The sequence below is a fragment of the Schistocerca piceifrons genome, chromosome 8 (assembly GCF_021461385.2).
Source record: "Schistocerca piceifrons isolate TAMUIC-IGC-003096 chromosome 8, iqSchPice1.1, whole genome shotgun sequence".
Classification (NCBI taxonomy): domain Eukaryota; kingdom Metazoa; phylum Arthropoda; class Insecta; order Orthoptera; family Acrididae; genus Schistocerca; species Schistocerca piceifrons.
In genome coordinates this window covers 385,033,787-385,047,784 of record NC_060145.1, presented here as the reverse complement: position 1 = coordinate 385,047,784, position 13,998 = coordinate 385,033,787, and the positions used below count along the sequence as shown (strand labels likewise).

The 13,998-nt window shown below is 40.6% G+C and overlaps 1 protein-coding gene across 1 annotated transcript in view; it reads left to right on the top strand.

The window, feature by feature from the left end:
- Positions 1 to 13,998, top strand: part of LOC124711771 (protein abnormal spindle) — a 167,895-nt gene that overhangs the window by 35,300 nt on the left and 118,597 nt on the right. Inside the window, exon 3 of the mRNA XM_047241986.1 lies at positions 13,790 to 13,993. Coding sequence (XP_047097942.1) covers positions 13,790 to 13,993 — 204 coding nt within the window. The remainder of the gene's footprint in view (positions 1 to 13,789; positions 13,994 to 13,998) is intronic.

The window sequence follows — 13,998 nt, the reverse complement described above, 5'->3', positions numbered from 1 at the left end:
ATGTTATGTAAACATGAACAGACATAGGTACAATACTATTGTAATGGATGGACATTTATTTAGAGCATTTGTGGCATTGTTCTCACTTTTTTTTACTGCAACTTTATGGAAGAATATCTGTATTCAGAATACATAATGTCAATGTATTTGAAAGTATTAGTGAGAAGTATACATCATATTTTGCAGTAACTACACAGTGAGAATGAAACTAAAACAAGGTATTTCCTCTAGTTGGTTATGGAATTGAACATAGGTAGGCCATTTGAGTACACACATATCAAGCAACAGCAGAGTGGGTAAAAAGTGGGACACCAAATAAGATACATGTTAGATATGCTTCTTTTTCAATAGAAAAGACAGTTAAAAATAATTCTCCTGTTTTTATCTGGAAAACCATATATCCATCTTTTCACATATATAACTGGTTCCTTGATTGATAAATATGAAAAATTTTGTTATCCATTAGGTAAACATACTTGGAACTTCAAATGTATGATTGAGTAAATAGAAAACCTTGTCCCACCCTTCCTCACTTGTGGGAAACATTTTATTGTGAACATTGGTACAGATGGAATGGTGGATGTAAATTTCTGCTCTTAGAAGAGATATTGCATAATTTAAGCAGATGTCTTACCTGTTTCATTACTGTGGCACATTTGATCTGTTTCACAGCCATGGGACATTCCACCACCACCCGTCCCCCATCTCCACACTGTTGTGCATCTTTTGATTGAATGGGCTATTAAACTCACTGTTTAAAAGTTGTCCGGTTTGTTTTTGGGTTTTGCCAGAGGTTGCTGAATTTCCTGTGTTATAGCTTCTGTTTACTGACAGTTGCATCTTCCGTTCAGTACATGTTTGGACTATGTTTTAGCAAATATTTGTTTGTAAAATATTTAGTGTTTGATGTTCCTCCCAAAATTTTGTTGAACTTTGGAAATTCCAAACCAGTTTTGAGTCTTTTAGAAGAGGCTTACCAGTAGTACAGTAATTTTTCATTACAAATGACCAATGTATTTCCTTTGAACATAATGTGTAGTAATAGTAGTTGTTAAACAACATAATGCAATAAAAATTTTAGTTACTCTTCTATGAGAAACAGTGTACCAATAGAGATGGGTAATGTGCAGCACTGCCAGGTAAATTAGGATATAGTGCCAATTAAATGAGAAATGTGTGGTTGTGGCATATGAGTGACAGTGTACCTGCAAAAGGACTAAAGTCAAAATCAGTACTAGTTATCTCTGGTTCACATCTCTATTGATTTACACTGTTATGGATTTTTTGTCACTGAAGCTTGCTAGTAAGTTTATTCTCAGAATATATCTCATTGTTAATATTTATGGTGGTTGTTGTTGTTTTTGTTGTGGCGGTCTTCAGTCCAGAGACTGACGCAGCTCTCCATGCTACTCTATCCCATGCAAGCCTCTTCACCTCCAAGTGACTACTGCAACCTACATCATTCTGAATCTGCTTAGTGCATTCATCTCTTGGTCTCCCTCTATGATTTTTTACCCTCCACACTTCCCTCCAGTACTCAATTGGTGATCCCTTGATGCCTCAGGACGTGCCCTAGCGACTGATCCCTTCTTCTAGTCAAGTTATGCCACAAACTCCTCCCCAATTCTGTTCAGTACTCCCTCATTAATTATGTGATCTACCCATCTAATCTTCATCATTCCTCTGTAGCACCACATTTTGAAAGCTTCTGTTCTCTTCTTGTCTAAACTAGTTATTGTCAACGTTTCACTTCCATACATGGCTCCACCCCATACAAATACTTTCAGAAAAGACTTCCTGGTATTTAAATCTGTACTTGATGTTAAAAAATTTCTCTTCTTCAGAAATGCTTTCCTTGCCATAGCCAGTCTACATTTCATATCCTCCCTACTTCGACCATCATCAGTTATTTTGCTTCCTAAATAGCAAAACTCATTTACTACTTTAAGTGTCTCATTTACTCCTCAGCATTACCTGATTTAATTCAACTACATTCCATTATCCTCGTTTGCTTTTGTTGATGTTCATCTTATATCTTTCTTTCAAGACACTGTCCATTCCGTTCAGCTGCTCTTCCAGGTACTTTGCTGACTCCGACAGAATTACAGTCACTGGCAAACCTCAAAGTTTTTATTTCTTATCCATGCGTTTTAATTCTTACTCTAAATTTTTCTTTTGTTTCCTTTACTGCTTGGTCAATATATAGATTAAATAACTTCGGTGATAGTTTACAACCCTGTCTCATATCTTTCTCAACCACTGCTTCCCGTTCATGCCTCTCAACTCTTATAACTGCCATCTGGTTTCTGTACAAATTGGAAACAGCATTTTGCTCACTGTATTTTGTCCCTCCCATCTTCAGAATCTGAAAGAGAGTATTCGAGTCAACATCGTCAAAAGCTTACTCTAAGTCTACAAGTGCTAGAAACGGAGGTTTCCTTTCCCTTAATCTATCTTCTTAGATAAGTCGTAGGATCAGTATTGCCTCACATGTTCCAAAATTTCTACAGAATCCAAACTGATCTTCCCTGAGGCCGGCGTCTATCAGTTTTTCCAGTTTTTCCTGAGATAATTATCAGACATTTAAATTTTGGGTAATTAACAGACGGCCTCCAAATTCCTGTACGAATCTGAATTTCTGACAAACAAATTTTATTTTCTATTAGAACAGTCTTTTTCATATAGTTATATGTATTTTGATTCTAATTGTTTTTGTATACTGGGTGTTACAAAAAGGTACAGCCAAACTTTCAGGAAACATTCCTCACACACAAAGAAAGAAAATATGTTATGTGGACATATGTCCCGAAACTCTTACTTTCTATGTTAGAGCTCATTTTATTACTTCTCTTCAAATCACATTAATCATGGAATGGAAACACACAGCAACAGAACGTACCAGCGTGACTTCAAACACTTTGTTACAGGAAATGTTCAAAATGTCCTCCGTTAGCGAGGATACATGCATCCACCGTCCGTCGCATGGAATCCCTGTTGCACTGATACAGCCCTGGAGAATGGCGTATTGTATCGCAGCCGTCCACAGTACGAGCACAAAGAGTCTCTACATTTGGTACCGGGGTTGCGTAGACAAGAGCTTTCAAATGCTCCCATAAATGAAAGTCAAGAGGGTTGAGGTCAGGAGAGCGTGGAGGCCCTGGAATTGGTCCGCCTCTACCAATCCATCGGTCACTGAATCTGTTGTTGAGAAGCGTACGAACACTTCGACTGAAATGTACTGGAGCTCCATCGTGCATGAGCCACATGTTGTGTCGTACTTGTAAAGGCGCATGTTGTAGCAGCACAGGTAGAGTGTCCCGTATGTAATCATGATAACGTGCTCCATTGAGCGTAGGTGGAAGAACATGGGGCCCAATCAAGACATCACCAACAATGCCTGCCCAAACGTTCGCAGAAAATCTGTGTTGATGACGTGATTGCACAATTGCATGCGGATTCTCGTCAGCCCACACATGTTGATTGTGAAAATTTACAATTTGATCACGTTGGAATGAAGCCTCATCCGTAAAGAGAACATTTGCACTGAAATGAGGATTGACACATTGTTGGATGAACCATTCGCAGAAGTGTACCCGTGGAGACCAATCAGCTGCTGATAGTGCCTGCACAAGCTGTACATGGTACGGAAACAACTGGTTCTCCCGTAGCACTCTTCATACAGTGACGTGGTCAACGTTACCTTGTACAGCAGCAACTTCTCTGACGCTGACATTAGGGTTATCGTCAACTGCACGAAGAATTGCCTCGTCCGTTGCAGGTGTCCTCGTCGTTCTAGGTCTTCCCCAGTCGCAAGTCATAGGCCGGAATGTTCCGTGCTCCCTGAGATGCCGATCAATTGCTGCGAACGTCTTCCTGTTGGGACACCTTCGTTCTGGAAATCTGTCTTGATACAAACGTACCACACCACGGCTATTGCCCCGTGCTAGTCCATACATCAAATGGGCATCTGCCAACTCCGCATTTGTAAACATTGTACTGACTGCAAAACCATGTTCGTGATGAACACTAACCTGTTGATGCTATGTACTGATGTGCTTGATGCTAGTACTGTAGAGCAATGAGTCGCATGTCAACACAAGCACCGAAGTCAACATTACCTTCCTTCAATTGGGCCAACTGGCGGTGAATCGAGGAAGTACAGTACATACTGACAAAACTAAAATGAGCTCTAACATGGAAATTAAGCGTTTCCGGACACATGTCCACAACATCTTTTCTTTATTTGTGTGTGAGGAATGTTTCCTCAAAATTTTGGCCTTACCTTTTTGTAACACCCTGTATGTTTAAAGCAGCATTTGTTTAGGAAAAACCCAAAACTTTTTATTTCAACAAATTGTAAATTAATTTTTCAGTGTACCAGTACATCAAATGAACATAATTTTCTTGCAGAGTTATCAGTATACATCAAACACTTTTCCAGACGTTATTGTGGCAGAGAAGAGAATTTTGAAAAACTAAGTGTTTTCATATGCTTTGGGGTAATTTTAAGACAGCATATTGTGGTTAATCCTGCAATATAAACTTGATTTATTCAGAGCAGAAAGAGCTACAAAAGAGAGAGAGAGAGAGAGAGAGAGAGAGAGAGAGAGAGAGAGAGAGAGAGAGAGAGAGAGAGACTGACTGACTTCGTATTAAAGATGTCCCAATCTTAATGAGATGAGTTTCTGCCTAGATACATTGAAAACAAGTGAAAGATCTGATTTAAGCTGAAATGAGATGTTTTAAAGTGGCAAGGATAGGGTAAATATTGAGTGTTGTTGAAGGAACTAGTGGAAGTTGTTTCAAAATAGTTTTTCTTTTGATGCACTGAATCTGGGGATTTCCTCACAGTGATGAATGATTTGTGACGGTAAAATGCTGAAAAGAAATAACTCAAAATATACTTAGGCACAAAATATGTAAGTATGCTTATATGAGAATAGGACAGGTGTTCAGCCATGGCCTTAGTGAAGGAATGGTCTTGCCATTTGCCTGAAATGATATAAGAAAATCTAAATCAGGATAGCTTGACAGACCAGTTACCATCCTCCTGAATATGACATCAGTGTCTTAACAACTGCACTGCCTCATTTGTTTGGCTCATGTTGTAGAGTGTTCTTAGATTTAGACACAATTTGCTGCAAATAAAAAAAATTACAAAATAATATATAACATAATTCAGCAATTCATAGATGCACGCTCTAAGGGCATCTGATGATGCCTCCTGGATCCTGAACATGATGCATCGCCACTTGCACCAACTCCATTCTGTTCAGAAAACTTAATACAATACTAGACCCGTGAACATGCAACTATGCCCTGTGCACATCTTCATCTCATACTCAGTCCACCTGAAATTGAGTCAGCATCCCCCCTCTCTCCAGGATGAGTGAGATGTTGAGCTCAGGAGAATGACTAGACATTACTATGATGCAGTATAGAATTTGGCACGTACTGTGAAACAACTCTACATGAATCTCAAAAATATCACAGTGCTCTTTAAAATTTAGGAACATTAAATTTTAGCTATGAAATATTACTTACACGTAAAGCTCTGTACCTTTTAATGCTCATTGTTTCATAATTGTCAAATAAATACCCAAATACAGTGACTTGGCAGTATACATTTAGTTTTGCGGTTATCTTGTGCTGTAAAAATGGTTCTGAGCACTATGGGACTCAACTGCTGAGGTCATTAGTCCCCTAGAACTTAGAACTAGTTAAAACTAACTAACCTAAGGACATCACAAACATCCATGCCCGAGGCAGGATTCAAACCTGCGACCGTAGCGGTCTTGCGGTTCCAGACTGCAGCGCCTTTAACCGCACGGCCACTTCGGCCAGCTCTTGTGCTGTACTCGTGGAAGTCCTTTAAAAAATCCAGACAGCACCTCCCTGAAAACTTCTCTGTTAACAACCCACCTCAGCTTTGCGTGGGCAATAGTAAGTACCTATCGCTGAATGATTTGCGTAGCGTAATGATAATTTTGTTTATGGACCACTGCTTTGAGTTATGGCTCAGATTCTTGTGTGAGCTGCGTCCCCTTGGCTGCCACTAGACTCCAGAGCCAGTCCAGCACAAGATAAATATCACGTCTTCTCTCATTTTTCCCCAGGGGCTCAGCATTCGTTTGTTGGGTATGGGCTTGGCGACACTGGGTTTCTGAGCTGGAGGCTGGTAAGCGCTGCCAGTTTTCTGGGCACCGTGTGGCGCAGTGGTGGAATGTTACGTGTTTCAGAGAATGGGGGCCTTGGCTTCACTGCCTGGACCGTGAGGAACGTACACACCTCCAAGCGTGCTGCGTACATAAGGTGAATGGCTGTTGGTACAAACAGTCTAAGGGGCAACTGCCATGCTGCAGGTGTAAAGGCTTGCTCAGCCATGCAGGGCTCTGTCTGTCTGTTTTCCTAGCATCTCATGGTATCCGTATAGAACAGTCTCATCAGACTACTACTGCTGACGGGACGGGTGTAGGTAGCAGCTACACCCACTCATCAAAGAGAGAGCTTGGTTGGTCAGTCATCTTGAGAATAAGTCTTGGAATCATAGTAACAGGGCACTAGTGTGCTAGAACATTTTCATTGTAGTCAAAAGATGGGGGAGCCTTTGAGGTCTCTGCTTTCTATATTCACAAGGTGTTGGAGGGTATTGTTGGGTCCCTAATGGAGCACTTCTAGTTGAAACTGCTAAATCAAACAAAGTATCTAAGCTTGTGGGTTTTAAGGCCTTAGGCGAGACTACCCACTTGCGGCTGGGTTACATTACACTCTCAGCTTCTGTAAAGGTGTAGTTGCCTGCTCCAATATAATGGAGACGGACCCTGTGTGTCATGTGAAGAGTGGAAAGCTATGGGCATCATGGAAGTTCAGAACTGTTTGAAGAGTGTCAATGGCACATAGGAAAAATCTGAAACGTTTATTGTAATGTTTAGCACTCCAGAATTACTAGCACACATCCTTCCAGGCTATATCCATCTTAAAGTTCACTCATTTGTTCCTAAACCGATGTGATGCTTCAGATGTCAAAGATTTGGCCATACCACTATGGGGTGTAATGGGAGGGCAATGTGTGGAAATTATGGATGCTCAGCTCATGAATTGGGCAATTCTTGTACACTTCCTCCGAAATGTATAATCTTCTTTGGAGATCATCCAGTATGGAGCAGAAGGTGCGAGGCTTCACAAAAAGGAAGGGAAAATTCAGAGTTGAAAGTCACCAGCTAAATATCCTACGGTGCAGCTAAAAAACCTTTCAAAGCTGTGCAACCTCTGGTTTTTGCTACTTCTTTTGCGTTGGTCCTTTAACAGCGAATCATCAAGTTTGATGCCTCCACACAAACTCTTGCCACAGATTCCCGTATGAGCACATGCACTTCTCAGTGTACCTGTGAGGGAAAAACTACACTTGAACTGGAAATCATTCTGGGTGGAGATTTTAATTTGTTGGATATAGACTGGGAGACTCAAACGTTCATAACAGGTGGCAGAGACAAAGAATCCAGTGAATTTTTTGTAAGTGCTTTATCTGAAAACTACCTTGATCAGTTAAACATAGAACTGACTCGTAGCGATAACATATTAGACCTTCTGGTGACAAACAGACCCGAACTATTTGAAACAGTTAACGGAGAACAGGGAATCAGCGATCATAAAGCGGTTACTGCATCGATGATTTCAACCATAAATAGAAATATTAAAAAAGGTAGGAAGATTTTTCTGTTTAGCAAAAGTGACAAAAAGCAGATTACAGAGTACCTGACGGCTCAACACAAAAGTTTTGTCTCAAGTACAGATAGTGTTGAGGATCAGTGGACAAAGTTCAAAACCATCGTACAAAATACGTTAGATGATTATGTGGCAAGCAAGATCATAAGAGATGGAAAAGAGCCACCGTGGTACAACAACCGAATTAGAAACCTGTTGCGGAAGCAAAGTGAACTTCACAGCAAACATAAACATAGCCAAAGGCTCGTAGACAAACAAAAATTTGCGAAGCGAAATGTAGTGTGAGGAGGGCTATGTGAGAGGTGTTCAATGAATTCGAAGGTAAAGTTCTATGTACTGACTTGACAGAAAATCCTAAGAAATTTTGGTCTTATGTCAAAGTGGTAGGTGGATCAAAACAAAATGTCCAGACACTCTGTGACCAAAATGGTACTCAAACAGAGGATGACAGACTAAAGGCTTTTTCCAAAGCTGTTTCACAGAGGAAGACTGCACTGTAGTTCCTTCTCTAGATTGTCGCACCGATGACAAAATGGTAGATATCGAAATAGACGACAGAGGGATAGAGAAACAATTAAAATCGCTCAAAAGAGGAAAGGCCGCCGGACCTGATGGGATACCAGTTCGATTTTACACAGAGTATGCGAAGGAACTTGCCCCCCTTCTTGCAACCGTAGGTCTCTAGAAGAGCGTAGCGTTCCAAAGGATTGTAGAATTTTGGAACACGTATTATGTTCGAGTATAATGACTTTTCTGGAGACTAGAAATCTACTCTGTAGGAATCAGCATGGGTTTCGAAAAAGACGGTCGTGTGAAACCCAGCTCGCACTATTCGTCCACGAGACTCGGAGAGCCATAGACACGGGTTCACAGGTAGATGCCGTGTTTCTTGACTTCTGCAAGGCGTTCAATACAGTTCCCCACAGTCGTTTAATGAACAAAGTAAGAGCATATGGACTATCAGACCAATTGTGTGATTGGATTGAAGAGTTCCTAGATAACAGAACACAGCATGTCATTCTCAATGGAGAGAAGTCTTCCGAAGTAAGAGTGATTTCAGGTGTGCCGCTGGGGAGTATCATAGGACTGTTGCTATTCACAAGATACATAAATGACCTTGTGGATGACATCGGAAGTTCACTGAGGCTTTTTGCAGATGATGCTGTGGTGTATTGAGAGGTTGTAACAATGGAAAATTGTACTGAAATGCAGGAGGATCTGCAGCGAATTGACGCATGGTGCAGGGAATGGCAATTGAGTCTCAATGTAGACAAGTGTAATGTGCTGCAAATGCGTAGAAAGATAGATCCCTTATCATTTAGCTATGAAATAGCAGGTCAGCAACTGGAAGCAGTTAATTCCATAAATTATCTGGGAGTACGCATTAGGAGTGATTTAAAATGGAATGATCATATAAAGTTGATCGTTGGTAAAGCAGATGCCAGACTGAGATTCATTGGAAGAATCCTAAGGAAATGCAATCCGAAAGCAAACAAAGTAGGTTACAGTATGCTTGTTCGCCCACTGCTTGAATACTGCTCAGCAGTGTGGGATCCGTACCAGATAGGGTTGATAGAAGAGAGAGAGAAGATCCAACGGAGAGCAGCGCGCTTCGTTACAGGATCATTTAGTAATCGCGAAAGCGTTACGGAGATGATAGATAATCTCCAGTGGAAGACTCTGCAGGAGAGACACTTAGTAGCTCGGTACGGGCTTTTGTTAAAGTTTCGAGAACATACCTTCACCGAAGAGTCAAGCAGTATATTGCTCCCTCCTATGTATATCTCGCGAAGAGACCATGAGGATAAAATCAGAGAGATTAGAGCCCACGCAGAAGCATACCGACAATCCTTCTTTCCACGAACAATACGAGACTGGAATAGAAGGGAGAACCGATAGAGGTACTCAGGGTACCCTCCGCCACACACCATCAGGTGGCTTGCGGAGTATGGATGTAGATGTAGAAGCTGTCAGCGATGGGCTTACAACCTAAGCCACATACTGCTGCTCACCATCAGAAGTCTACTAAGTCATCCCAAGCAACAAGCTAACTCCTCCCATGCGTAAGGAAAAACATTCCTCAAAAAATAGTTCAAAATTTTAAAATTGGCAATTAAACCTTCAGATCGGTGAGCTCTCTCCCTCTCAGGTGGGGACTTTCTCTTTAGGATGTGAGGATATGGAGTTACACTTGAAGGAACTGGAGAGCCAGCCACCTGCTAGCATTCTCCCTGACCTCTCGGGTAAATCTCTACCTCTGAGGGAGAAAGAAAAGACCAATCATTACTAATCAATGGCTCCCACAAGGACTTCTGTGTTTCAGTGGAATTTAAATGGATACCAGTCACATTTGGAAGAATTATAGCTCCTGGTACAGGAGAAACCGTTCTGTGTCTGCTTACAAGAAATTCATTTTAAAGTCACCAACACACTTGCGGTAAGGAGTTACCACCCCTACAGGAAGAGTTATTACTGGAGGCAGGGCTAAAGGTGGAGTGGCTGTTTTCATTGAAGACAGATGTCACTCTTATCCTGTCTCATTTACCACAGCCATACAAACAGTTGCTGTGACAGTTATATCATAATTTAACATCACAGTGCTTTCTTTATATCTTCCAACTCGTGGTCCTTTGTATGCAGGCGCACTGACAGAATTCTTCCAGGCACGCCCACACCCATTCCTCCTTGTGGGGGACTTCAGTGCACACAATGTGCCGTGGGGCTCAGCTACTACTTGCTGCAGAAGTCCAATTATCAACTGACTCAGTGTTTGCTCCCCGGCTATTGCAGACTCAGTGCAGTGGGAAGTGGCTACAGATATTCACATTCTAGTGACCACTTCACAATGTGGATCCCGTGTACTGACTTGGGTGATGGTCGACAGGAGCCCAAGCACATGGATGATTCAAAGGGCAACTTGGTTGCAGGACAGTCGACACTATTTCTGAACAAAAGGATTGTGCACAGTAGACGGTGGCCCGTATCGTTCTGGGATCCAATGGGCTGCTGCAAAAGTCCATCCCCTGGTCTGCCTGTACCTTGGTGGAATGGTGACTGTCGCTTGGCTGTCAGAGCCAGACGAACAGCTCTGTGGAACTTCAAACACCAACCAACTACAGAAAACCTACATGCCTTCATATCTGCAAGAGCACATTCAAGGCAAGTGATAAAAGTTTTGAGTTTGGGAATCAGTAGGGTGGATTTCAGGTAAGGGCAGTACACATCTCCTTACGGACTATTCGAGAAATGGGGCTTATGGACGCGTTTAAAGACATGGCTCAGGTTTTAGCTGAACCCTTTTTTGCAGTCATTGCGTCATCCAGAAAAGCTCCTGCATACGACCATGGAGATGAGGAAGCCCCATTTTCTTTCACTATATGAGGAAGGCTACAACTTTCCATTCTCCATGTAGGAACTGGAATCAGCTCTGTCTGTGGCCAGACACTCTGCTCCAAGACCTGATTGAGGTTCATTATGCCATGCTCCTTCATCTGTGTCCTGAAGCAAAAGGACAGCTTCTCTCTTATTTCAGTCAGATCTTGTTTGATGGATAGTACTCCATGTCTTGGAAGAAGGCAATATGAATTCCATTATGGAAACTGGGCAAGGGCTGTAGCATCCCTAACAGTTACCGGAGTGCAGCGCGGTGTGTGGGACACAGTAGCACTCAAGAATGGTAATTGCTAGCTTGAGCCTTGTTTTGGTCACTAATTTTTTGTTTTGATGTAGCTTGAGTACCTGTCATTTAAATATAAATTTCATCAAATATATTGTAATCAACACATATCTAATTGTTACTCTCCATGAAAACTGTGTCTCATCTTATTTCTAATTACATATCACTAACAAAATTCCAGATTTCATTTTAAATATAAATTTGTTATTACCTATCTTTTGTAAAAGGTAGTTCATAAAGACCATCTAAATTAAAACAACATTAATAATTGTTTTATTTCATCTTAACGTATTTTAGACTTCATGCAAATGCTCATAGAATATCCACCTTTTGTAAAAATTTCCATCAGCTGGGAACCAAACATCGGCCACCCATGTGGCAGGCGATCATTCTATCACAGAGCCACGTGGCCCACCAATAACTCGTCCTATATTTTGGAAATTGAAGGTACTCGGGAAACTTCAAAAGTTGATTTTCTTCAATTCTCGAGAGTTGCACCAAACAGCTTTGGGTGATCAATATTTGAGGGCTGAGCTTCCCATATCATAAGTATAAAAAAATTACAAAAATCCAATGTCCGTGTGGTCCCCTTTTTAGATATAATAATCCACATCCTATTTCTGATCACCAGCCAGCGTGGGTGACTTCCATTGTCTTGGAGGTCGTACAAGTAAATTTATTATACATCTGACTATACTTACCATTTAGTGCCTGCTTTGGCAGTGAGATTCTGAAGTTGTGATAGTTTTATCTTTATAAAGAATGAGTACCCTCTTTGTTGTTTCTCAAATGAATAAAGGAACTGTTTTGTAGCTTCCCGTAGCCTGAGAAAGTCCTGTTCATCATTATTTTATAACAAAGTGCAAATTTATATCAACAAAAATAATTTATGAAAATATAATATAATTAGATTGATAAAAAGTCTCTCACTAAGCGGTACCAGGAGAAAACACATATATAACTTAAAAGTTGTGCAAGCTTTCAGAGCCTACAGCTCCTTCTCCTGGGTTGAAGGGGAAGGAACAGGGATGAAGGGAAAGGACTGGTGAGGTTTAGGAAATGGGGAGAATTATGGAGAAGTCACCCAGAACTCCTGGTCTGGGGAATCTTATCAGATAGAATGAGAAGGGAAGGGAAGAGTCTTCCTTCTTATACTGTTCTGTAAGACTCCATGTCCCATGCTCCAGGCCACTTCTCCATAACTCTTTCCATCTCCTAAACTTCACCAGTCCTTTTCATTCATCTGTTATCCTTCCCCTTCAGCCCTTCTGTCAGAACAAGCTACTGCCTCCAAAACCTTGCACATTTTCTTAACCTATATGTGCGATTCGTCCTTCAGCCACTTGGTGAGTAGATTCTTTTTGTCTATCCAGTTATCCTTATATATAAACGCCAGTGTCCTGGCTCACTCACTCACTCACTCACTCATCATTGACCATCCCGAACGAAACGTTGAAGATAGAAACCTGAAATTTTCAGAGTGTGGTGATTTCACACTGTAGGTGTGTTTAAGAATGGATTTTTCGAAATGATGTATGAAACTTTCATTATGAAAGCATTTTTAAAGTTAAATCTATAAAAATTAGAATTTGGGCTTCTTGATTAGAAATAAAATGTTTTTCCATGTTTTTGGAAATTCAACCCCCAGTTAGGGAGGGGGGGGGGGGGGGTGTGTTGAAATAAGTGATGGAAAATTCTTAACATAATATTTCATTATATTAAAAAAAAGCTAAGTCCATGAGAACTTCTATTTCACTTCTTGGTTAGACATAAAGAAATGTGCGTAAGGGGATGAAAATTTGTATGGAAAAAGCACTACAAGAACGCAAATGACATGATTAACAAACACCTCGGACTCCGGGCTACCAGAATCATATTTTGGTCAGAAGTACATTCAAAAAAGACAATGCTTTAGAAGCTTTAATTAGTGTGAAAAGTGTAGAAAGTGTTACAATTTGTGAACTAAATCATAAAAGCTATTTGACAGACAGCACAATAAACTGACCTTTTCAGAATTGCATAGAAAAAGAAATACTTCATTAATACATTAATTTTTACTAAGCATAATAAATGTTTATGAAATTATTTTAGATGTAATCAGTACGCAGACGTGAGCAAACCAACGGGTCCTAACTAAGAATATAGGAAGTTAATAAAGTTAGCACAGCTTGCTGTGTCTAGTCGAAGTAGATCAATCTAGGCATTCAACACTCCATTGCCGATAGTGTATTTGTAGTTGTTACTGTTGTGCTTTCAAGCAATTGGCCATGTGCATTTTTCATTCCTCCGTCATTCTTACTAATACTATGTTACTAACGTTTATATCAGATAATTTGCAAAATAATCTTTGACTTAATAATTATGACTGACTTGATTGCTTTGTTCTAGGTTAAATTACTGGACATTCCTGAAAGAAAATGTGGACTTTTATTCAGTGCTGACAATTTCACTTTGTTGCCCTCAGAAAAAATCTGTGTCAATATTTCATGGGCTCCAATTGAACATGGTTCATGGCATCACACAGTGAAAGTAGTAACTGACAAAAAAGGCAGCTACAGCCTTAGAATTGTCTGCAGCTCTGCAAAAATACAGGTATT